Source organism: Charadrius vociferus, unplaced genomic scaffold (genome assembly GCF_000708025.1).
Source record: "Charadrius vociferus isolate BGI_N301 unplaced genomic scaffold, ASM70802v2 scaffold999, whole genome shotgun sequence".
NCBI classification, from domain to species: Eukaryota; Metazoa; Chordata; class Aves; order Charadriiformes; family Charadriidae; genus Charadrius; species Charadrius vociferus.
In genome coordinates this window covers 331,272-357,143 of record NW_009658627.1, presented here as the reverse complement: position 1 = coordinate 357,143, position 25,872 = coordinate 331,272, and the positions used below count along the sequence as shown (strand labels likewise).

Genomic DNA, 25,872 nt, shown 5'->3' with positions numbered 1-25,872 from the left:
TAAGACAGCCTACTGTGGTCACGCTGCAAGTGACTGTTGGTACCTGGAGTATATCACCTTTTCTTTCATTAAACTTTCTTAGGTGACTGCTTTGTTGTGTAAACTGATTTCTGTACTGTGACTCTTTGCCTGCTATCTTTACTCACGTGTGATTTACTTTCCATTTCCATGTACCGACCATAAAAAAAATAGTATAGACAATGAAATCTATCTGTACTCCCCTTTCATTCCTTTCATCTTTCATTCTTCTTCTGAGTGAAATGGGCAGTAGATACAGATTGCTCTTGTTCTGGATGTGAATTGTGAAGAAAAAATGGCATGTGTCACAAGTGCAGAGTTACATTAAAAAAAAAAAATAGTGCTGGGTGAAAGCTTATTGTCTAACACAGTTTTCTTATCCTGCAATACGCTTGTAGCCCCAGTGATTGTTCCTTGATGTGTGTCTGGTATGGAGGAGACATGGGGAAAAAAAAATTGGGAATGGCTTGAGCTGAACCTCTCATCCCATTTTGCACAAGAATATGAAATAGTCTTTCATGGCTTACCTCTGTAGTATTTCATATTGAGGCATTTTACAGACATGGGTAAGTACAATTATCACCGCTTTGTAGATGAAGAGACTGAGGCAGACAGATGAAATGAGGTTGACTAGGATTAACGGCAGAGTTCTTTTTGTATATCCAGACATTCCATGTCTGCATGCACCATTTCCCCTTCAGCACACAAGTAATATTATAGATTCAATGAGACATTTGGAAGCTTTTTACAGGGACTGTGAGAATAGTTAGTTCTTCAACATACATCTCCCAGACCTGTATCAGGAATAGTGCCTTGTACCATCATTGTATATCCTTGCTGGTGGCTAACTTCTGTTTCTGTATTGGTCCTTTTGCTTGTGTCAATGTAACACAGGATGTAAAAGTTGAGCAGTGGTAAGTACAGTTGGTACAGTACTGGCAGCAATGCAGAATTCTGTTTCTACAATTGAAATGTGAATTAAACCTTCTGTTTATTTCTTAAATAATTTCCAGGTGGGAGCTGCAGGGACTTAGGCTGACTGCAAGGGGACTCTGATTTTTTTTATTTTTTTTTATTTTTACTAACTTAATGGTGCTCTTTCAACTCCTAAGCAGATGGATTGTGCTTGGGTAGACTCCACTTAATTCTTGCCCGGTTTAGTGAATTCATAATGCAAGTGGCTTAACAGCACGGTGCATTTGAAAAGTTTCGGGTGATAAGATGGTTGACAGTGGGTTTTGTATTGCAGCTTTATTCAGAGGTAGCAAACTCAGGGGTTGCTCATTATCTGTCATGGGTGGAGTTTACAAAATTCCACATAAAGGCTTTACTCCATTTGTTGTCATGACATCACTGCAATGTGAGTCTACTAAAATTCACTTAACGCTGTGAAGTCCAATAATTAAATGGGTTTCTTGTACTTGTGTAAATATTGTCTGTATATAATATTGAGTTTTAAGATTGTGGCTGTGTACAGTATTACAATGCAGCTTCAGTCTTGTAATTCAGTGTATATGTAATTCAGTGTATATGTAATTTCATTAATTTTTAAGAGGTTTCTTTAAAGAGTAGATTTTGCTTTGTATTTAGTATGTTTTTCACTGGCACCAGCACTTTTAATAAATTTGCCTAGATTTCTTCATTTGGTTTAGGGAAGCTTTTGTTATAAACAAACCCTATTCTAATCTTTGCTTGTTACATTTAAACTTAGTCTCTAGGGGCTTCCAAACTGGGAATTTTGGTTGATATGGCTATGTTTTTCCTTTTCTGCAAAGTTTCTGTTCATCCTTCCTACACAAAAGTAAAAGCAATCCCAGGTTTAAACATGGATCCATGTGAGTTCTGAAGTTCTTCTCTAAAGTCGTAAAGATACCATGCTGGTCAATATTACCCTGCTTGGGTGTCTAGTCCTTGTGAGCATGTAACTCACAGGTGAAGCTGATAAATGAAGTAAGTAGTGTCCTAGTGACTGTGTAGTGCTACACAAGTTCTTGCAGCACCAGGAGAAAATCTGTAATGAACTGCAGTTAAGTATTAATAAAGTTTAAATCGCGGTTCTGGTGCAACTGCTTCAGGTGCTCAGAATGCAGATTGGCTGTTGCTCTTTGAAAATCAAAGCTGCCTTTAGTGGAGTGACAGTGGCACAGTACTTACATGTGCTCACCAGAAGCTGCATATTTACAGGATTCTGAATATTTGGATTTTAGGTGAAATAAAGTTACAGGTTCAGAATTCTAATTGTTATATTCCACTTCATTTTTATCAAATAATGGGGTTTGTATCTTACAGTGGGCATAGACTCTCTTCCTCTGCTTGCTCTCTGTTTTTATGGGGTGATATTTCTTGATTCTGTAAATGGAGATAAATGAACTACACTTGTGGAGGAGGATTTGCCTTCAGTTTAAATCTTTTTCAAGAGTACTTGAACACTTCTGGTTGTCTTCGGTTTTTAGACTGACAAAAGCAACTCCTTCGTGAATATATTGCTTTGCATAAAACAGATGCAATCTTTGGAACCCCCTTTCCTGACTCCTTAGTCAAAGGGTCACAGGTTTCATAAATGTAAATCAGCTGGAGAATGGGAAAAATAGACTACTTCTGTTAACAGCGTGGAATTGGTGTCATTTTAAATATACACTTCCTTTCCAAAGTACACATTTTCAAAATACAGAACATCAAAACCAAAATTGTATGCACGTGCATACATGTTTGTCCAACCACGATCTAACAAACAGCTGAAAGCCTTTGAATCGGAGTTTGTCATGCTGGTGTTCAGTGATTTGCCAGACACTTAAACTGTGAATATGCTTCTAATTTCCTTGACCTTGGAGGAAGTAATCTAAATCTTCACACTTTGGTGGTGTGGCATGAGAAACAGAACCAAGATGGGACATGTGGGTCACCATAACATGCCTGGGATTTCACACACTCCAGAGATCCATGTGCATTCACGAGGGTCTAAGATGGGGTGATTGTGCCTGGAAGGATATGTTTCTTTTTTTTCTAGCAATGTCTCCTCCCCCCCCCCCCCCTTTTTTTTTTTTTTTTTGTTAGGGTTGTGTTGCTTCACCAGCTCTCATGTTGATACTGTAGCTCTTCACTGCACTTTGTAGCATCCAGCTGTGCTTTATGCCAGTGCTGGGTTGTTATGTTTGCTTGTGGTGGCTGTTGCATGCTGTGTGTGTACATGTGCATGTGTGTGTGATGTCTGAAGCGCTCTCATCTGTTTCCCTTTTGAAATCCTGTCTCTGACCATCCCTCTTTGCCTGGATGGAAAGGGACTGCATTGCTCTGATGTTGTGAACTAACAGCTGTGCTGAATTTGACACTATTTTATTTATCAGTTATTGCTTTCCTTTTTCAGTCTTGCTATGTTGTATTTAATTTTATTTATTTTTAACAATTGTAAGCACATGCATTCTCTGACTTTCTAGAGACATGTTGCTGGCTGCTTCAGTCCATTTACATAGAACACTAAGCAAGAGTGCCCCAAAACATTTACTGAAAGGAGACTTCCTTAGCTTGTAGGTTAGCTCGGGCCTGTGTAGGTTCCTTAGTAATATCTATGCTGGAAAAGAAGGTAGCCCAGAAAACTTAACTGTAGGTCTTCAAAGTACCAAACAGAAGCTGTTTTACTGATAACTGATATTACCCAAATACTACCTCAAAAATATGCTATATTTGCTGTAAATTCTCAGTATATATGGTGTAATATCAAATTTTAAGTAACAGAGGGCTCTACAGATATGTATGATTAAATCTCTGTGGCTCATGCAGACTGATGGTTCTGAAAGGCACTTCTAGACACTGCAGAGTAGTGTAGTCCTAATACTATTTAAAAATGCAAATCGATTCTAATGCTAACCTTCATCATTTGTCCTAAATGATTGTAGTTTAGGGTATGTTCAGTGTATACATCTGGAGAATCAAATAGTGCATGAATAAGCTTGAGGCAGATTGTGGACTCATAACAGATTATTTTAGCACAGCTCAGTAATAGAGAAATGGGTATTTGTTAAAATGATGGAAATTACAAGGATATATTTTACTTATTCTGTGGGTTATAAAAGGAAGGAAATAGCTTCTTCAAACACAGAAGTCCTTTTTGTTGTCTTTGGCATTGTTATGCTGTCATGTGTTAGATTGTTCTGAAATTTTGCTTGCTGTGGAGCATTCCTACTGACAGTTGCTGTTGAACTGTCTTCCAAATTCTTTTGTACTCAGTGGTGGTGTACGCACATACTGCTAAATTCTTTGAGTCCACAGGGGGTGGGGGAAGCATATCAGAAATCTATAACATTATATAGCTTCTTATATGGAGCGTTCTTGACAACAATGTTAAAATACTTATTTCCAATAATTCTAGAAATTCAAGCTGTCGGGCAAAATTTAGGAAAAGCCCTTCATGCAAATGTAGCACAGTCAGCCCTTGACCCATGAATCTGAATCTACATATCAGCTCTCTTAAGATACTTAGAATTCATTAGATGTTTTCAAAAATGGATAGAAAGGGTATAAAAAGGAGTTTGATTTATGCTAGCGTGTTAGGTTAACCTTTAGAGAAAAGCTCACTAACCTTCCCTTCATGCTCCCCCTCCCCCTAATTCCTGGAGGTTGCATGTGCTTCTCATCCTGCCAGTGCACTGCATTTCTTGTTTTGCGATTACTTTTGTCTGTTGTCCCTCTGTCCTCAAAGATGATCACCGCACCTATGGCCCGAGGTGGGATGCAAATAAGACCACGGTTCCCGCCTACCACCGCTGTGTCTGCTACACCGCCAAGCTCCATTCCTTTGGGCGGACAGCAAATGCCACAGGTATTTACTGAGTCAAAGCACATTGTGTCAGGAATTGTGCAACGCATTCAATACGTGATTGTATAGCACTTGCTTTCAAGCACGGGGAAGTTCACTTTTTCATCAAACTAACTTGCTCGTGTTACTTGGGGTATTTGGCTGTTTAGGATTTTTATGGATCCTTTTTCATTTTGAATAATAGGTTTTCCAAAAGCTTGGGATATCAAATAAAGTATTTTTAAAGCAGCATAGGTCTTTATTTTAACATTTTAAATGTTTCATAATTGATTCAAGTCTCAAATTAGGACTCCGTGATGTCTGTTTAGTCTTTGTCCATGCTCCACAAGCGTACATTTATGAGTATTGCAAGTCAGTACTGCAGTGTGCTGGCTGAGTTGTATCTGGGACCTTACTTATCATGTGTCCATGCTCTGTACAGGTGCTTCTTTCATTAATAGTAAACTTGGCTCATTTCAGTTTCAGTAGCTTCTTGGAATGGTATCAGGGACCAAGAAAAATGGAGCTGTTCTCTTCTTTCATGGTTGTGTAGGAGGAACTACCAGAAGGATTCCACTTGTACCTGCATCAGAAAAGAACCGGTGCAGGCAGCCTGGCAGCACCTATCCGGCTGTTGCTGGAAGATGCGTGAGTTCACAGTGCTGCATCTGCCTGGTGCAGGTCCGGATCTGCTAAAGACATCACGGTCATGTTTTGCAAGCAAATGTCTTATTTTGAGGGAGCAGCAATGGGGAGAACTAAAATGAAATAGAACTGAGTTTTCACATGTAAGTCATAAAACAAGGCACTGGTCTGCTCTGCAGAAGTTTGCTGAGCCCTATGTGATTGGTATTGGTTTAAATACGTATCATATTAAGATGATGGAATAGCATTCAATGGCATTTTTCTATCTGTTATTCATGAACCTCATGTCTTGTTCTTCTAGATGCTAGTTTTCAATTTAATACCAGGTACAGTATTAGTTCTTAATACTGCTGCATTTTGTTCATAGGTTTAATGAAAGTTTCTTCACTTTTTGCATTTTTGTTTCTGTTGCACGCTTGTCGTGGGGCTGTGGAATATCTGAAACTCTGCTTCCTAGTGCTGCTGCATCTCAGAAATTTGCTAGAGTAGATACAGTGGCCAGAAAGATTCTCCAGACCTAGGCAGACACATCTGTTGTTGTTTCTGGTTTAAGATGGTCATTTCAATCCAGATCATTGTTTATATGTTAACTGAAATAAAACCCAGGCATAGCTGTTGAGTCAAAGAACTTACTTTGAGCATTATTCGATGTAGCTGTTTATATATACTGAGAGAATCATCTCCCATATGAAGTATTTACAACGTTTATTTAGTTTGATGAGGCCTTCTGGTAGATATTTAAGTATTAGATTGGCTTATAGTTAATATTTGAGTCATAACAAAAGACCTCTAGTTTAAGCATTCAGTGCTATGGACTGATCTTTTAGTGCTGTCATGTCTGTGGTTATTGAGGAGCTTTGATTTCTGACACCAAATGAATTGGTCATCAAGGAGTGCTCTTAGTAGCACGCCAAAGATTGTGAAAATTATGTAGAAGACTGAACAACTAAAGAGGGCAGAAGAAGAAAAGAAATTTCTTTATGAACAAAATGATTGGAATGAAAATGGCTCCTAAGCGGGTGGTAGGATGAATGAATGAGTCATAGTTTAACTGTGGCGGGAAGCACGTTTTTTAAAGCCAGTCTGTTGGATATGTTATAACTACCTTCTCATCAGAGCCCTTGCAGCTGTTCACAATAGGAGTAAAGGGCTGTAGCATACATCTGGTTAATTACTCATTTAAGAGTCTGTCGTCTCCTTGACTACAGTATCTAAAGGATTTTAGATGTGGTGGTAGGTAGTTCAGAGTGTCTTTTCTCTTTAGAAAATAATCTTGGTATTGCACTGGAGAATCTCTTTCAACAAAAGGACCAGATGTGATATCAATACTGTGTGGCTATTTATTTTTACCCCATATGACACAAATGTCAGTCTGTCCTTTTTTTGTCACAAGGCTCAATTGCTTCTGCAGTGGGTTTGGTTTTGGTTGTTTGGTTTTTTTTCTATTGTGGTCTTTTCAATCAAAAGAATGTATTTACTGACATGGCGCTGTATTCCACAATCTCCTGGTCTTTTGAATTGCCATGGAATTAGAACTGACCTTTTTTTTTCTTAGCTGAACTTTGTTTGTGCCTGAATAGTTACCAAACATGGACTATAATCAATGTTAGTGGCACTTTTTGAACAGCTAAGAGAAGTTTTGTGTACTGTATTTGGATTGGCTCAAGAAATTTGCTGATCTTGAAATTTTAAAAGATTAAACTAATACTCAGCTTTTGCTTTAGCAATTTGATCGGTTTTAGTACGTTAGTTATCTTTCTCTTGTATTTCTAGTGTCAAAACCTTCCAATTTCTGCCCAGAAATTTATTGCAGTCTGCAATAGTATGAACTTCCAATTTACTGATGGCACAGAAATCCTCAGCAAACTGAAATATGGGGGAGGGGATGTGTAAGTAAAACTGAGTTAATATTAAAATAAAGCAAGGGATATTGGGCTGACTGGGAATATGGAAACCTGTATCTGAACTTTTTGAAGCTCTGCAGAATTTAATTTTGTTAGGTAAAGCAGCATAATGGTGAACTTGAAACCCAATTTGCAACAGAGTAGGCAAGGCTGTGCTTACTGGCTTGACATTGAAGCTGTAAGTACAGTAGTCTAAATGCTTTCTAGACTTTTCCTTTAGACTAAAAGTGTTTCTGCTGTTACTCATTAGTACCCATCACTTCCTTGTTGCAGTCTCCTTTTCCTTGCTGTTAGCTTCTTCATATTGTACAATCTTGCTACCAGGAGCTTCTGAAAAACTCTTGCTAGCCTTATCCACTCAGTTCCTTGCCTGAAACTCAGCAAACTGGAGGTAGGCATCATAGCTAAGTTTATCTTCCAGCGTGGCATACTCTAAACACTAAGAATAGCTTTGATTTAGTGGATATTAAGTGCAAATTTTTGTCATGCACGCCTAAATGTATTTTGAAACTTAGGGCTTGGCGTCATCAGCAGGTCACTGTAGAGTCACAGAGTAAATTCATGTTCAGTGGGCTGTAATAGCTGTCCATGAATATGCTTGTAGGTGCAGAAACTCTCATCCTGCAGTGAAAAAATACATAGGTGTATTTCCTTATGTTTGGTGAAGCTGGAGGGTATACAAATGGTCAGTAACCATGGCTTAACTCTGGAGCTAAATGAGTTTAATACAGTTAAAGCTTCAGAGGGAGGGAGTTTTTTGTCTTTTGGGTTTGTTGGGTAGTTTTGGGGTTTTTGTTTGGTTGGTTTGGTTTTTAAGCCTTCTTTTTAGTGGGAGTCAGTTGGAAAGAGAATTCCCTAGAAGTTGACACTTCATTACCGTGTTATAATCTTAATCTTTTTCCTGCAAACAGTGTAGCAGTCTAAAGCTGAAAGCGTCTTTAAGATCTGTTCTATAGAAAGACATCTGAAGTTATTATGTAGCAAATTAACTGCATTCAAAGAAAAGTAAGGCAGTAAATTCAGAATTGCATATTTCTGAGTGTATGTTTTTGAAAATGTCTCAATTTTGCTTAAGTTTACATATTAGATTTGGGTATTCTGAAATGAAGCTGGCAGAGGGCAAACATGTTGCAAGAAGGAAAGCTGTTTGCCTATGCATATATTTAAATGAGTAATGCAAAAAAAAGATCTAATTCATTCTGTGCTTATGTGCACAGTAGATGCTGCATGTTCTTTTCTTTGCTTTTCTGTGACATTTGTAAATTAACATGCAGGGACTTTGGTGTTGAAGTAGGTACAGAAGCTTAACTTGGGCAAAAAACCTAATGAAATCTTTCTCCTTCCTTCCCAAAACACACGGATTAAAATTTTCAGAAGTAATTTTATGTAAGCAACTTAAAACACTTAAAAGGGGCCTGATTTTGGGGAAGTGATGGACCACTCAACAGTGATGAAAAATGGGTGCAGCATCCATATGAGTAAGTTCTAAATCACTTGCTGTTTAATAGAATGTTAAATAGAATTGTAAAAAAATCAGGGGTGCTTTTTGCAGTGTTCATCCTAGCTTCCTTCCAAACAGTGGCGAGATACTTGGTTTCTTTGGGAGGCAAGTTGTGCTTTTCAATCTCAGAAATGCTTTTCCAGCTGTTGAGGAGACATGCTGTTAAAGAGTCCACCTCCTGTGAAACACAGTAAGCACAGTGTCAGTATTTGTTGATTGTGGAGAAAAGGAAGATATAATGGCTGGTTTAAAACATCATTTGAGCCTCACTTGTTATAGATAGAGTCGTTGTAGGAAAGGCTGTGAAGATAATGGGGTTATTGAACATTGAAAAAAAAAAAAAAAAAAAAAGAAATCATAGTATGTCAGGCTTCATTTCATTTTTTAAACCATGCTTAGTGGATGATAAACTAGTGTCTTCAAGTTTTAGTAGTGTTACATTTGCACCTAGCTGGGGATTGTTTGGTTCTTTTTTTTTTTTTTTTTTTTAGTGGAGCGTGACCTCTTGCATAGATGTAATGTGATATTCCAAGCAAAGCATTTCCTGTCATATTCATTGTGTACACACAAAAGTAGACCTTTCAATACTTACTTTTTAATGTGCTGAATATGTTCTCTGGAAACAGTTGGATGATTTAGATGGCTGTTTAACCAGTGAGTGAAGGACAACACCAAATTGCAGTGCCTGTGAAGTGTCTGGGACTTGTGGATTTACTGGGACCTCTTCTTAAAAATGGTTTAGACTGAGGGAAACATAGTTGTTAATTCATAAAGGTGCTGACTTACAGAATGGACTCATGGGTTACTGCCCTCTGCAGGCTAATTCCATTTATCTTTGTATGTACTTATTTATAGCCTCAGGTCATAAGAACTCTGCAACGTGCCTTAAACAAACACAATCACTTAATATCTGCATTACTACACCATGATACAGGGGGTTTTTGTTTGGTTTTAAGTGATCACGGGGAAAAAATGTCCATTAGAACAGATGTAAGAAGTTGCTCTAATTTGAGCATCATCTGGCTCTAACACTTTAGAGTGTACAGAATAAACTTAGTTGTTTGGTGCTGTTCTGAAAATGTTCTTATCCATCTTTTTGTCCTTTAGGCACGTCTCATAATTCTCCAAAGGTCAGAAGGTTACTTCAGTTTTTTTCTACTCAGCCATTCAGTTTGGAGTGTTTCTGTGTCCACCCAGAGTTTCAAAGCTGAATATTTAAACAAGATGTCGGTGGCTTCACTTAATTTTTTTTCTTGCTCCTAAAGACCAGTTGGGAAGCTACAGTCAGGTCTGACAGACCTTTGAAGTCTGTAATTAGATTATCAAAATAAGGAGGGGGTTTTATGGCTGTTAATTCTCGAGTTAGGACTGTCTTTTCTTCCTGCTCTTCTTTAGTTCTAATAAAGTACAGGCTTTTCAGATGGCATTTCTGACATTTTAATAGCAACATGATGGTTTGGGAAATGAAAATTATTATACAGCTATTCAAATTATGTGCAGCTTTAATGGTTATTTCTGATGAAGTTGGTATGAAGTACTGCCCTGAGAGCCTCAAGAATGATACAGGTGCAACTGTCATTATAGGGGAAACAGGAAACTAACACTTTCATTTCTTGTAGGCCTGAGGATATGCTTCTCTCCATAGGTAAAGCCTTTCAGTTAGGTTCCCATCCTGTGCTCCCTTTTGTTGTTATTGATCATATGTTTTTCCACATTTCAGGTCAGCCAGAACAATATTACCATGATGTCATCCCCATCTCCTGTCCAACAAGCTCAAACACCCCAATCAATGCCTCCGCCACCACAGCCGCAGCCATCTCCTCAGCCAGGCCAGCCAACTTCTCAGCCAAATTCAAATGTCAGGTGAGCTAGACTGCAACTTTTGAGGACTTTTGTCAATGCTGTAAGGGTCAGGTTTTCAGAAGCATTCAATGTATCTTACTCTCTTTCTATTGAAGTGAATGAATTTTAACATGAACTTCAGTGAGAGCACAGGGGGATTGTGCCGATTACACTCTGAAAACCCCCATTTTAAATAAAGAAGCCATGTACAAAATCCTCACCAAGTCTACTGGCAGAGCTAGAGTGCCATAGCAATGCGTACTAAAAGCGTATCTGCTCACAGGCTGATCAGGCTTCCTTGGCAGATTCTGATGGGTTCAATTTTATGCTTACTTTTCAGCTCTGGCCCAGCTCCATCACCCAGCAGCTTTCTCCCCAGTCCATCTCCACAACCATCCCAGAGCCCAGCAGCTGCACGAACACCTCAGAACTTTAGTGTCCCATCCCCAGGTCCTTTAAACACTCCAGGTAAATGATCTGAGAACTATACTGCAGACCGTGAGTTGGGGTATATTTTGGTAACTGTAATAGTTCCCAGGAAACCTGTTACTGTTTGACATGATGTAAACTTCAAAGAGCTCTACAAAGCAGCCAGCATTGCAAGTAGCGAACGTGTCACAGGCACCACATAACAGAACAACATGGATATCTCAAACCAAAACCAATTGAATCCTCTTTTCCCATCACTGAACTATGTAATGTTTTTTTCTGACTTCCCCAGTCTTTTGAAAAAAGAATGATACTTAATTTAATGGAGCAAGTTTATAAAGGTATAATGATTCCTCGGTTCCATGCAGGAAGGAACTGTTAGCAACAGCATGCAATTGTAAAGGATGTAACCGCTTAATCACAGGTGGCAGGCTGCTTTGCTCCAAAACATCTTCCTGGGTGTACTCTAATGCTTGTGCTCTTCTCTCTCCTGGATGTAATAAGCAGTTTCTGATATTGCGAACAGAAGTAACATACTGGCTCCTTCTTATACTAGTATTGTGTGCTCTGCAGTTTGGAAAGCACTGACTTAAGGAAAACTGCAGCAAATTCAGTGTGTTGATTTAGTGTTCAGTGCACTACAGTGAAGGCAAAATGAGGACCTAGAAAATGGGTACATGAAACTTTGGACCTTTTCAGAAAAAAAATGTATTAAATGGGAATTGCTGTTCTGCCCACAGAACACGTTATTTCTACACAAAGATTAGAGCGTTAGACAAGCACTTAAACTGAGGAGGGCATCCGGTTGTGGATTTGGATATTTGATGTGAGCTACACTTGGAGAGCACTACATTTCAGATCTAGATTCTGAAATGTGAGAATGCTGTTCTGCAGTATCTTTATCATCCCTGTGACATGCAATCTTTACTTCTTGCCAGGAAATCCAAATTCTGTCATGAGTCCAGCCAGTTCTAGCCAATCAGAGGAGCAACAGTATCTGGAGAAACTCAAACAGCTATCAAAATACATTGAGCCACTCCGGAGGATGATCAATAAAATAGATAAAAATGAAGGTGAGGTTCCCTATATTTAGTCATGCATTTCTCCCTGTCAGGTGTCTCTTCTGATGAAAGAAGCAGCACCTTGCCTTTTGTGATGGTTTCTATTCCAGGGTTTAAAAATGACAGTGAAAGTTAGTTGCTCTTTCTTGCCTGTGACTGTAAAGATTTTGCTGTGAAAAGTGGGTAGAATCCTCATCCCTAAATTCCCATCAGTTTTCTTTTACTTCTAATGTTTTTGAGACACATAGAGCTTATGTAATGGATATACTTATGGGTAGATGAGAGATTTTTGATCCTCACTTCTTTCTTCAGTGTTCGCTCGTGTTTTCACTTTTAGCAGAATCCTGTATTTCTGTCTGCACGTATGGAAGCTATTCTTGTAGTCAGCGCTTCTCTCTCTGATATTATTTCAGATAGGAAGAAGGACCTGAGTAAAATGAAGAGTCTCTTGGATATCCTGACTGACCCCTCAAAACGGTAACTCTTTTTTATTTTGGCTACACTTCAGCCGAGGTGACCATTTTGTGGTGATGAAATTTCTCCTCTTCTGCAGGTGCCCTCTAAAGACACTGCAGAAATGCGAAATTGCTCTGGAGAAGCTGAAAAATGATATGGCTGTGGTATGTAATGCTTTGCGCTAGCAAGAGATAAGCAATTAATTCCAAAGGGTCTTATGATTTGGCAAGACATTTTTTTGCGTTCCTTGTTGCTCATGATGTTAAGACTTGAACTAAGGTTGGACAAAATAAGAAAAAAAAAATAATAATGGGCAGGCATCTAAGTCACCTTAATATATCTTTTAACTGAACTTTCAAATTCTTGCACTTTGTACTAAGGCTTGAGTAATTCTTTCTATGAACTTTTGCAGCTGATTTCAGGAATGATTTCCTGAACGAAAGCTGCAGTGTTTTGTGTTTGTTTTTTTTGTTTTGTTTTGGGTTTGGGTTTTTTTTCCAGTTTTGAGAATCCTTTGCATTTCATGCATTGGAAGTTTACTGCTATAAAATTTTGCAGAATCAATAGCAGAGATTTCTTTTTTGGTGATGAATAAATGAAAAGGGGCTTTTCTTGTGTTTTAGCCTACTCCACCGCCTCCCCCAGTGCCCCCCACCAAACAGCAGTACTTGTGTCAGCCACTTTTGGATGCTGTTTTGGCCAACATCCGTTCACCAGTCTTCAACCATTCCCTTTACCGTACATTTATGCCAGCTATGACTGCAATTCACGGACCACCGATCACGTATGTATCATTGACCTGCTGTCTGTCTTAAATACTCATTGTTTAAGGGAAAAATATTTATTTGTAGAAACTATTAAAATAACAGGTGGGTTTATGCGTGGATGTGAGTTACATCTTTCCTTTTTACACCTGTAAAATATTTGACAAATGTGGCGTTGGCATAACATTTTCACCTAGTCCTTTTGTGGACTGTATTTTACATAGGGCCCCAGTTGCTTCCCCTCGAAAACGGAAATATGAAGAGGATGAAAGACAGACTATACCAAATGTCTTACAAGGGGAAGTTGCAAGATTAAATCCTAAATTCCTGGTGAACCTGGACCCTTCCCACTGCAGTAATAATGGCACAGTTCATCTCATATGTAAGCTAGGTAAGCAAGAAGAAACTGAGGGATGAATTCAGAAAGAAGTGCTGAGCTTGACTGTGAAAATGGGAGGTTTTTTTTCTTCACAGCCCCTAGTCTTGCCAACCTGTGACTTCTGCATTAAGCCTGTACTTACCAGATTCATAGCACCACTTAATCATGACATTCTGCACAGACTGCTTTGGGGTACACCTGGAGATTTCACTCACACTGATCCTTTTTTACACTGAAGTTGCAGTTGGTAATTTCATTTAGTGTCTAGAAAATTACTTGTTGCTAGCAATAATCTTGATTCCTGATTTGGCCTATACTGATATGTAAGAACTATTCTGCCTCCAACAACTAGCACAGAGCTAGGAAAATGTTGAGTTAATTTTTGGGAGGGTCTTTTTATACTGATGATCACTGACAATGATGTATGTTCAAGATAGAAATTCAAATTGCATCTTTCTTTCATCTCAGCTGAATAAGTATAAAGTGTAATAGTCTATTAACTTGTTTTGCTGTTGGATTCCAATGGGGAAAATAGATCCTCCCCTTCATTTGAGAAATCTGAACTGGTTTTGTTCTGAATATTAGTACACAAGGCACTTAATTTTCAAAAATGAGCTGTCTGACTTAGTGAAGTTCAGCTGATGAAATGTTGAGATTGGCAAGGTGCAGAAATGTGTAAGAGATGGAGCTACGTTTGCCAGGCTTTTCTTCCAAGAACGTAAGAGTGTTGTTAAAGTGACCAATGAGATTGCCTTCCAGTGAAAATGGAGATGACAGCCTGGTTTCTCCTTGGGGTTCAGAGGCTAGAAACCAAGCTGAATTATGCACAACCCCCCAGCTCTGTCCAGCCAGCAATGCTTTGTCCTCATGGGAAGTTTGTTTGCATTCTAGATGACAAGAATCTTCCGAATGTCCCACCACTACAGCTCAGCGTTCCAGCGGACTATCCAGATCAGAGTCCTCTGTGGATCAAAAACCCTAGACAGTATGGTATGAGGATACTAGCATGACACTTGTTGGGCATTCATATGTGGTAATAGTGGGGAAATGTGAACACCTAATAGTACTTTTTTTTTTTTTTAAATTTAATATTGTTTTTACTATAACTCCATTTATCTGTTATCTCTTTTTCCAGCAGCCAATCCCTTTTTGCAGTCAGTGTATCGGTACATGACTTCAAAACTATTGCAACTTCCAGACAAGCACTCAGTCACGGCACTCTTAAACACCTGGGCACAAAGTATTCGTCAGGCCTGCCTCTCTGCTGCATAACATCTCACTTTCTATATCGTGAAGCAAGAAAGAAGGTCTCAACAGCTGGCCTCTTCCACATGCCACTGGAAAATCACATTTTGGGGAGGGTACTTCAGAAGAAAGAAGCCTTATGTTGTTGTTTCTAGGTGTCAGGTTCAGTAGAGAACCTGATGTTAGATTTAGCTTTCATGCTTTTTATCTTCTGCCTCTGTGGACTTTTGCCAGCATTTTCAAATATACAAAATGTGTATATATGGTTCTTGAGACTGTATTAGGATGAGGTTTTATTGTCTTCTTAGAGAAGAAATTATTTGTGGACTTCCATCAGGGAGTCTGGTATAAGAGGGAGCAGGGAGAGAATGTCCTAATTTGCTTCAAAGTTTGTTCAGTGCCAGTATTCCTTTCACACTGTATGTTTTGTGACCTGATACTGCCCCAGAAATAAATTAGCTGCAACTAGAATGAGCTTGCAAACTTCTCAGTGGTTGCAGGAATCTTTTTGCCTATTAGCTTTGCCTAGAGATGGGATAAATTACAGCCTTTTAAGGCATCCCTCAAATACGTGAGATAAATCTGGATAAGTATACTTGGGGGTGGGGGGAAAACACAATAGAGAGAAAAATGTATTTTATAGCTTATTTTCAACACTACTTTGTATAAGCGGTTTTTGGTTGGCATGGACCACGTGTTTCTCACTCCAAAAGAGTGAGGTGATTTGAAAGAAGAGATATCAATGTGCACACTGACTTCCTCTATAAACTCAGTAAATGTGTACATAAAGGTGTAGGGGGTGGAACCCAACAGTATAAAGCCCTAGTAACACAAATCAATCCAGCAGGCTTGTAGCTACATTTCTTCTTTTACCATGAGTCTCTCTGAGGTGTCTGGCTTCCTTTGGAAGTTGATGCTGTTCAGTGAAAATGCTTTTATGCTACATCAGTTTGTTTAAAAACAAAAGGAAAAACAACATAGCTCAGGAGTAGAACTGACAACTAATAATTTGTGCCTTGAGCAATGAAAATGGGCACTCAAGTCAGTCATCAGCTGCCTTATTGTTAGGCGCTTGTAATGAAAAAAATTGCCATGAGTAATTTCATGCATAGTGTGATTGTTTTATAAGTTACTCGCTCTTAATTTCCTGGTGCAGAATAATTTCACATTTCAGATATTCCTATTATCTCCTGCTCCATCTCCCTCTATTGTGCAGCAAACCTTAAAGAGTAGCTGGGCTCTCTTACAGTAGTGTCAAGAAATTGCTATGACCTTCGTAAATCTGTGGTGTCATCAGTTTTAGGACGTTTTTAAATGTGGGTACTTAGTAAGCACTGACTGAGGCAGCAGAATGCTATCAGTATTTTGTACATGAACTAATGCATTATCTGTTTGTTTCTATTGTAATAAATTTATTATTATTCCTGTGTTGGATGCTAACATTATACTGCTCTTCCCATGTTGACCCTTAGATACCAGCTCTGTTGAGTCCATTGGATGATGGTTCCTTTGTTCTATGGTAAGTGAAAACTTGTAGGCTTTGAAGGTTAGGGGAGGAAATCATAAATGGCTTTGTCTTTACTGTGTTCTCATAGTGAATTGGAAGACCTGATCAAGAGAGTAGTAATGGTATCTGCAGATAAAAGATGTAGGTTTTTTTAACCAGTACTGTTACATGGCTGACTCTTTCCTTAGGGCAAAAGGACCAGCAGCACCAATAGTTTGTAATATGTAATTAAGTCATAACCCAAGAAATGAGGATAGAAATGGGGGATGGGGGGTAGTGTTAAAGATATTGCCAGGGTCTAACTGAGACATTTATAGCATTTATTTCTTAACAATTTGGTTAAAACATACCCGGAAATAGATACAAAATATGCACATCCCTCAGATTTACAATAACTTTCCTAGTGCAGTCTTCAGAGCTGTCACTCCAGTACCTTTCAGTTTTCCTTCAAACAAGGTGTAATGAAATACTGACTAAGAGGGTGGGGTTGGCATCCTGACATAAATTAGTTCATAACCAGCTTGTACTTGAAATGAGGTGACAATAACAGCTGAAGAATCTCATGTGAAACCTCAATGTAAATGTTCAAAGCAGTAATAAGGAAACAAGAGAATTAAGACTGTTGAATTAAAGTGCAGTTTGATGAAGATGGCTTCTTGGAATAGCCCAAATTCTCTGTCTCTCAACAAAGCTGTTCACTACTAGTGTCTGTTTCAATGGTGGCAAACCTGCCTTTTTTATAGTAGGCACTGATGTGGCAATCAGACTGCAGGCGAATGCAGCAAATCCATGTGATTACCTGAAACTACTTCTTTTTCAATTAGGAAAGCTCTTGGGTTAGGATTAGTGCCCCTACTGGTGATCTCAGTGATTGTGTGATGGACTGTCCTGTCTGGCTGATGAGACTTTAAACTTCAGTGAGAAGTTTTTTCCCCTGAAGTTTTGGTATTTTAAATGAGTTACTGTTTTTCTTCATGCAACAAGGATAGTGCGTGTTTGGCTGTTCATCTGTTTTTCCAAACTTATCATCTGTGGCATAGCTTTTCTAGGTTAAATTCCAGCTTTGTGTCTTTGCTATATGAGCTACCCTGACATTATCTTGACTCCTGTGACTGTAGAGCTGATTACAGGAGTAGTCTGCCCAACACTACACTGGGCTGTGAGATGCCACTCTTGCTGTCTTGTCCCAGCTTCTGGTTGGTTGGGTTTTTTTTCCTATCAGTGCAACTTCCTATAAATTTGTTGATGCACTGCACTTTCTGTTGCTTTTGTAGGTGCTCTGCCTGTAAGCATAATGTGCAAGTCCTACAGCTAATTATTGGTTTAGAACAGGTATGGTACAAATAATGATGGCTTATTCCCTAACCCACCCCCCAGCCCCCCCAATAAAAAGGCATTTGCTATATTCCATAGGAACACTTTTATGAAAATAAAATTTACATTGATTAACTTTGCTCAGTAAGACCACATCGTTGTTTATAAAACTCAATTAACTTTAATATTAAAAAAATACTTTAGGAAGATCTGATAGGATAATTCAAACGTTTTAGTCATTGAATCCCAGGCTCATCCTTAAACCACTTATTTTTACAAGTGTAAGCTGAGAGAATGAAATTAGTGTTCATGTGGTTTCCATCCTTCAGAGAAAAAAGTCATTATTATAGCATAAAGAAAATACCCAACAACGATAATGAATGTGCAGCCCACTGGCCCGATGTAAAACCAGGATGCAATGAAGTAGATCATCAGCAAAGAAATGAGAGTCCTGTAGCTAGCCAGAAACCTCAGACTGATTCTTGGTCCCCAGTTCTGGCTTGTTCTGTCCTTCGCCACAGGACTATACCTGATTTTCTGTATGAGGTGAGGGTTGGTAAGATGATAGCGGCAAAGTCTACCAACAAAATCTTCCCTGGAGCAAAGCTCATCCATCTGATCAGCAAACTGAGATAGGAAAAGTTAGTTAGTATTTTACTGCAACTACTGTCATAAAGTATAACTTACAGTTTTCTTCATTTATAGGATGGGAATTATAGGAAATGGAGGAAAAAATATCAAAATGCACATTGAAACAGTAGAACTGCTTTCGTGCAGACTTGCCTTTTATCTGTCATACCTACAGGAAGAAAAGGATATGCTTTTCCTGTTTTAGAAACATTTGTTATGAATGATATTCCCTTTGTTCATCTAGCATAAAGAATACATTTAAAATGTTATTTATTAGTGTTTTGTGTAGGAAAAGCAGAACTACAGGTAGAGAAGCTGATACTATTGGGAAATGCCCATCTGGACTACAATAAAGGAGACAGAGCAAAAACAAACCTAGTGTCGTGTATGTGCAGGTGCAGTGAAGACCAGGAATTTGCAGTGGAAAATATGAAAGGATGCAGTGCTGTACTTACCCTTTCATTAAGCACTGAGGATAAACGAAACAGGAGGCGGACAAGAGTGGCATTTTCGTAGCTTCGGATGGGCTGAAGCTCAGTATCTCCTTGATACTGCACCTCAAATCTACGTAAGCCGTTTATGATCTAGAAACAAGAAAATAAACCCCTTATTTGGTAGCTCCCATCTGAAATGCTTTTATACAGACACCTCTCATAGCCCCAGATAAATTGCATTTCTCTTGATGTAGGAGGACAACTTGTTTTTTCAAAAACAATCTAGAGTAGCTATATGGAATCTTTCTTCTCTCACCTGGTACCTTCCAAGGGGTGTAAGAATGAGGCCATCCTCACTTTCAATGCAGTCTGGAAGCTGTTTTTTTCCATTCTCATCTTGAGCTGTCCCACACTTCATCATCATCTGGGTCAGCTGGGCTTCATTCAGCTACTCAAGAATAAAACAGTTCTAAAGCATGTTTTTGATCTACCCCCTCCTTGTATTTCATTCCTTCCTGCCTTCACAAACTTCTTAGCAGTGGAACCCTTTGACAGCCAGCACAGGTACCAAGAACTACTTAATAGTACCTCAGACATTAAAAAGAGATAAAAGTCTCCAGATTTCTTGTCTGTGCCTGTCAAATCCAGGAGAGGTATTCTTTTATATGTCCCTTACTCCCTGAGGCTGTCAAATAGCTGTCGTCTAGGTCAATTCTGTATAAGGGAGTGTGGCTGACAGAAAAATTAATCTGTTCTTTAAGTTTAATCAAAGAAACAGCCTACTTCTGCTTCATCCATTAATCAATAGCTGCAGTTACACGTTGTATTTTTATAGCTTGTTACATTTAGAAGATACTGGACTGTTTTTAAAATTTAAGCCATGTCTTGCCTGTTTGTAAACTTGAGAGCAGGCAGAAGTAGAGAGACAGGTTTGATATAAACTACAGTCCAAAAGAGTGGTCACTTGAAACAAAGTGGGCTTAATATTTAAAAATTAAGAGCATCTAGTTCTATCTATATTGAAAGCGGTTTTAAAGTGGTCAGGTAAAGTCAAGCCTAAAAGATGTTTCCAGCAAAATCTGCTAGCAGGATCTCTGGCTGTCTTTGTGACCCCACAAAGTACAAGAGTGATAAAAGTACATTTGAGGAATCCTGACTCTTGGTCACACTGCCACATAGGGAAAGTTCTTAGAAAGATGTTACATACATTAAAGATTTGGCACAAGTATTCCAGTGCCTTCTCCAAATATTCATCTGTTTTTTTGATGCTGTCTTGCCCGATTTCATCAAGGTCGTTGCCTGTGTAAGAACCATTCATCTCAGATGGTGTAAATCTAAACCATGAAAAGAAGGACTGGCTAGCCGTTGTCTCCGCAGAATGGTCCGATATGGATTTTGCCGTCTGCTGTGCCTGACAAATTAACTGAGCCAGTTTTAAAACCTAAACCAAAAAAAATTACGTGAGACAAAGATAAAGGACCACTAAGCATCAATATATGGATAAAACTGAGCCTTGATACCTGGCAGTGAGAGCAAACCCAGCAAGCTCACTCTCTTAGCTCATATGGACTTGTGCCAAGACTGTTAGTTTTATTTCCAATATGGCAAAGGTAGTTCTTTGCTGTTGAAGCATTTAAAAAACTTGAGTGCTTTTTACGTTTTTCAGCTGCTTTTTTTTTCCCCTCCTGCTATTTTTATCTGACTTGCTGATGGGTACTAATCAATACAATGAATCAGAAGTTCACAGTAAGCACATTTGAGAGGAAATACTTGCAATATACTACTCCAAGGCCGTAAGCTGTTACATTAACTTCTCATTTAGGAAAGAGCAAGCAGATTTTTACAGCTGTGCTGGCTTGAGACACCCTCAGGTTCCAGAAGTCACCATCAGTAAACTTAACTATACAGTAGTGCAGGGTGTAAAGTTTTCCTCTCTTAACTTCTCATAATATGGATGCTCAGCATTGAGAAAACACCTGTCAAAGTAGAAAGACATGACAAGAAATTTGTTGCTTACCAAATTTCTGACTTCTGTGCCAAACATCTGTTTATACTGGAAGTCCTGTCCTTCTAGGCTGTAAACATGACTCTTCACTTTAAATGAGGCATCTGTAATAGCTGGAGGCCACGATGAGAAGAAGCTCCCACCAAGTGTGGGGGTCATAAAAAGTCGGTGTTGACGATGTGGAATTACAAGTTCTGGCTCCAGAAATAACTGTTCTCCTAGAATTTGAGAAAAGTAGTGAAGACGTTTATGTAATACTCCTGTTTCTGCCTGGGGAAGGTCTAGCTACAAAGCATCTTAAGTCTGTTGGGCAACTTGTTTTTAGGTAGGCAGGTAGTTCTAGGGGGAAAAGAGGCCTTAATTGCCTTCCCCCCTTAATCCTCTCTGCCCACAGCAGAAAATGTCAGCAGACCACACAGCATTATAAGCCTGTTACTTTTTTTTTTTTTTTAACAAAGGCAGTGGAGAATCATGACACTTAAGACAGTTGTCAAATCTGCCTCTCCCAAATTTACTGTATCCTAGTGCATACATGACTAGCTGACTAGCTATTTTGCTAAGTATAGATACCTTTAGAGAAATAGGAAGTTTTAATCCTGAGGTAGATAATCAACTAGGACAAGCGTAAGAAAAACTGACCTTATTGTAAGCACCCAATATTGTGTGTGTTTGTTTTTGGTTTTTTTTAAAGAAAAATTGTGGAACGACATCTAAATGATGGTGGTTAGAAAAGAACTACAGGCATATTAAACTGACAAGACAAACATTAGTGAAGACACACAAACTTCTGAATAGCAAAATAGCATGGAAAATGGAAGAGTAAGTCTATTCACCTCAGTGCTTCTGAGGTAAGATGTAGCCATTGTGAAGAGAGACCGAGACAGGACAGCGTAAGATGTCAAAATATCCATTTACCTTTCAGGATCATTTCAGCTAGATTGGGCTGAGCAAAGACCTTGGCTACTCGGAACACCATGAGAGCATTTTTTGGACTGACCAAGTCTGTTCGAAGAGCTCTGTTCAGAAATCCTACAAACAGCTTAGTATACATGAGTAGGTTTTCTTGAATGAAAGCAGCCCTGTCAAAGTGAGTACAGGATTTGTGAGTACAGCTATTTAAGTAATTGTTCTTTTGTCTTCTGCCAAAAGAGTCATTAAGGGAACGTTTTATACTTTTTCTGAAAAGATGGTTTATTTGCACTGAGACAGGAAAAAAAATTCCTCTCAAAACAAAAGCTTGTAAGAAATCATCTCTAACCATGTACAGGAAGCTAATTCACATTGGTGGATGGTTCTTGAAATCCTGCTGGTTTACTCAGGATCTGCATAAACTTCAGGTTTGGTTCAGATTACTCACAGCTGCTTTTTCCTCCTTACCATTTCTCCGACACACTGCGAGGCAAGGGCTCTGCACTTTGTGGCGGCTTTTCTGGAGCGTACCTCCAAGGCTGCAAGTAACTTAACCACATCTCAAGAACCTAAGCATAATCACACATAAAAACACATGAGTATCAATACTTTTTGGAAAGGTTTGCAAAGGTTTTTTGTTTGTTTCTTTTAAACCTAGTGAATATTATTACCTTAATGACACCTAGAAGTTTTTAGGAATAAAGCTCTTTCTAGTAACCTGAGTATTTTTGGGGAAAAAAAAAAAACAAACAAAACCAACCCCAAATGGAAAAAAAGTGCACATTCGTTAGGACCAATCTGGATTTTATGTAACACCCAAATAGAGATGCTACATTAAAATAATTTGAGCTCGTCTTCTGCATAGATGTACCCACCACCCTGAGGAACCACAGTGGAGTCCTGATTGCACTGAAGCCAAGAATAGTTTGCCATGGCCTCTGTCAACATTTCTTCTGACATTCTGCCTTACACGTGTACCTCAAACACTGTGACATAGCTAACTATAGGTCTAGTGAGCAAGATCTAGCCCTGTTACATTCTGCACTTGTAGACTCCTACGTTAATTACCAAGAGCCATGGTCTGATATATTTCTTTTCCTGCTTGCAGGAGGTAATATTTGCAGTAGATACTGCAAATTAATATTGTGTTACTTTTGTTTATGACCCATTATATTGGATAAGATATTAAGAAATTAGGACCTATAAGAATGTATTGTTTTTAAAAGTAATATCTACTTCTTTTCAAATCAACATCCATTTTCAGTATCAGGAAACTCAGTCAATAACCTGTAGTAATTCTCACCAAGATCTATTCAACTTCCTTCCAATTGGCACTCTTTCTCTAACACTAAATGTACATGTTATACAAAGAATTTCACTGCTCTAGAAAAAAAGATTTAAAGACCAAGAAATAGGTGCTGAAAAGCAATAACTAATTACTAGTTTTGTTGAGTATAGACTTAGAAAGAGAAGCAGGTACGTACAGCTCTGAAAGAGGCATCCAGAGGCCAGTGGCCAAAACAGTGTTGCAGAAAGATATAAAGTTTCTCCTGGACAAACCGAGGAATCACAACCCTGCAAACAGATCCAAACATATAAACCAGCAGCAAATTCTAAAAACAAAAAAAACCCAACCCAGCCAACCAACAACCAAACACACTTCCACAAATGCAAATACAGGAAGGACTGATCCAAACTTGTTCTTTCTTAACTGCAGCTACTTCTAGTCATTGAATTTCAACTCAAATACATAAATATAAAATTCTCCACTAAGCTTGGCCAGAATCTTCTGGTAGGATTTTCTTTTCTCTGTCGTGTGCCAATTTATAGACGAGACTAGTTGCAAGACATACCCCCCTCCTGAAGCTGCCCCCCACCCCTCATCTAATGGATGCGAGAAACACAATCCATTAGCTTTCATGTACTTTTAATAACGCAATTCTGTATTTAGCCATCAAAACAACCTATTTCAACCTCTCGGTGAAAGCAGAGCTTTGTTTCAGAGACAGGCTGCTCACGTACCTACCTTTTAAACTCCTCAAGTGGGCTGGCTGTGTGGGAGTGGGCAGAAGGAGAGAGAGGCTCTGGTTTCAGGCTGTTGCTGAAAGCATGCAGATGTTTCACAAGCAGTCTTACCACTAGCACATGCTCTTCAGTGGGCTTAAATGACTCCTAGATTCAAAGCAAAGACAGGAAGATCATGAGCATCGTATGCTAAATGTCCAGGAGATAATTCAGGAAAATTGTATTCTCAGATCAGAAATCAAAATACAAGAAACGCTCTCTTCCTTCTAGATTCTTCATTGTAGTTTGGAGCCACCTGATTTTAGACATACTTGCTCCTCAGGACAAGCTGCACCAAGCTTCTGCATCAGTTCACTAGGAAGCAGTAGTGTATTTTTGATAATACGATTGTAAGAAAAAGTAGCTACAGTACGCTAGTGAACTGAATTTCAGGGTAGCATTAAAGAACAGAATGACATAGATTTCAACTTACCCTTTTCTGAAAAAAAGAATATTCAGCCCTTCATTATGGTTATAAGTTCATTGCTGCGGACAGCACAACAGATCCTTTGTTTATGCTCTTGGCTGGCTTTACTGGGTTATCTTTTCTATTCTGGTACTCATCTGCCTTGTAAGAAAGAATAATTCTAGAAAGTGATGATAAGAATAAGAACTGCTTCAAGTCCTGCATGATCCTGTTGCTTCTAGCATCATTATGGGTAGAAGTAGCCTGGGCACAAGGCGCGATGGTGAGCCACAGTGATGTTGCTAATAAACGAGTGAGTGTATGATATAGCAGGGAGATGAATGAGGTAAAAAAGAGCTGGTTCTCCTGGGCGCCCAGCACCAGAGCCAGTCTGCTGCAGAGCCCAGGAACAATGCACTAACTCTTTTGCTACTGTAATCTGCTTTAAGAGCAGTGAACTAATTGCAATCCACTACTGAAGGCAGATTTTAAGATACCATTTGTATCCTAAGTTTCACATCTCTCATGTTTCTCAAAAGTTGGGAAGAACGTCCGTGAAACAAAAGTTACAGCTGCAAGTATAACAGAAGATGCTGGAAGAGTGTATTAGATAATAGCTGCAAGATGTTTCCAGGGTGCCGAATGCAGCCATGCTGAGGTAAGATGCTGAATATGACTGTAGGGTACTGACAGGCATTTTTATACAAAAAGCTTCCACTTCTTAAATCCATTCAACAGTACTTCCAGTGCTGGGGCAGGGAGGAGGGCTGTCTGCATATGTCCCTGTGTGTCCTTTCTCTGCAATGCCTGAGGCAAACCAGATGTGTTTTTACAACCTCTTAAGATTTTTAACACACCGTGAAGTCTGCTCCAGGGAAAGATTCAAGGCTTGATGATAGATATAGTCATGTAGAACAGCCCGATCTGAGACTCTTCCAAGAGAGAGGATAACCTGTTACCAGTTCTAATAAAGGGTAGTCTTGTGTTCTTGACAGCTCCTGGTAAGTCAGCATGTTTTCTACAGTCCTGAGGAGAGTTTATATACAAGGGTAGAACTCTGAGAAGTTACTTTGTCCTAAGAGTTTAGATCGGGATCTCCAAAAGCAATTAGAGAGGTTGAGTACTCTGCTATAAGCCTTGAAAGGGTAGAATTTTAAGAGTTCTAGGCTCCCTTTGAAGGTACCTTTTGAACTTACAAACCCACTAGTACCACTATTTCAATACATCGTTTCAGGTGATGCTAGTAGTTTTTCCACTTAGCAATTCTTATAACTTCCTCTTAGCCTGGATCAGCACCATTATGAACATTACTAGTTTAAAAAGTACTTTTCCTCGCAAGTGCTTTGTTGTCAAATCTTAGCTTACAGGATGGATGTACACCATTCTTTTCTTAACATGGTAATTAGATAACTGTAATAGTAAACAAGACTTGAAGACAATTAGTAGTTTCTGTTTTCCTTTCTAAACAGTATGTTGAGGTATCATAGCACTTATTAAAAAAACCCCACAATTAAACAGCAGGAAAATTTCATGTAGTGCTAGAGAGTACATATGCTCAGCCCTCCCC

General features: G+C 38.9%; 2 protein-coding genes across 4 annotated transcripts in view; one reads left to right on the top strand and one right to left on the bottom strand.

Annotated features, from left to right (window-relative positions):
• Positions 1–15,507, top strand: part of MED15 (mediator complex subunit 15) — a 22,536-nt gene extending 7,029 nt beyond the window's left edge. Inside the window, exons 8-17 of one of the 3 annotated variants that reach the window (XM_009893207.1) lie at positions 4,715–4,834; positions 10,581–10,723; positions 11,043–11,170; positions 12,070–12,204; positions 12,606–12,669; positions 12,746–12,812; positions 13,272–13,432; positions 13,637–13,803; positions 14,683–14,781; positions 14,927–15,507. In XM_009893207.1, the coding sequence (XP_009891509.1) occupies positions 4,715–4,834; positions 10,581–10,723; positions 11,043–11,170; positions 12,070–12,204; positions 12,606–12,669; positions 12,746–12,812; positions 13,272–13,432; positions 13,637–13,803; positions 14,683–14,781; positions 14,927–15,063 (1,221 nt within the window). In that variant the 3' untranslated portion in view covers positions 15,064–15,507. Of the gene's footprint in view, positions 1–3,025; positions 3,030–4,714; positions 4,835–10,580; positions 10,724–11,042; positions 11,171–12,069; positions 12,205–12,605; positions 12,670–12,745; positions 12,813–13,271; positions 13,433–13,636; positions 13,804–14,682; positions 14,782–14,926 lie in introns of all 3 variants that reach the window. The other 2 variants (XM_009893209.1, XM_009893208.1) reach the window with 2 other exon arrangements.
• A 2,503-nt stretch (positions 15,508–18,010) lies between these two features.
• Positions 18,011–25,872, bottom strand: part of SMPD4 (sphingomyelin phosphodiesterase 4, neutral membrane (neutral sphingomyelinase-3)) — an 18,265-nt gene continuing 10,403 nt past the window's right edge. Inside the window, exons 11-19 of the mRNA XM_009893226.1 lie at positions 23,862–24,007; positions 23,320–23,410; positions 22,304–22,404; positions 21,842–22,005; positions 20,939–21,144; positions 20,129–20,362; positions 19,238–19,369; positions 18,943–19,071; positions 18,011–18,484 (exon numbers count right to left, since the gene is read on the bottom strand). Coding sequence (XP_009891528.1) covers positions 18,158–18,484; positions 18,943–19,071; positions 19,238–19,369; positions 20,129–20,362; positions 20,939–21,144; positions 21,842–22,005; positions 22,304–22,404; positions 23,320–23,410; positions 23,862–24,007 — 1,530 coding nt within the window. The 3' untranslated portion in view covers positions 18,011–18,157. The remainder of the gene's footprint in view (positions 18,485–18,942; positions 19,072–19,237; positions 19,370–20,128; positions 20,363–20,938; positions 21,145–21,841; positions 22,006–22,303; positions 22,405–23,319; positions 23,411–23,861; positions 24,008–25,872) is intronic.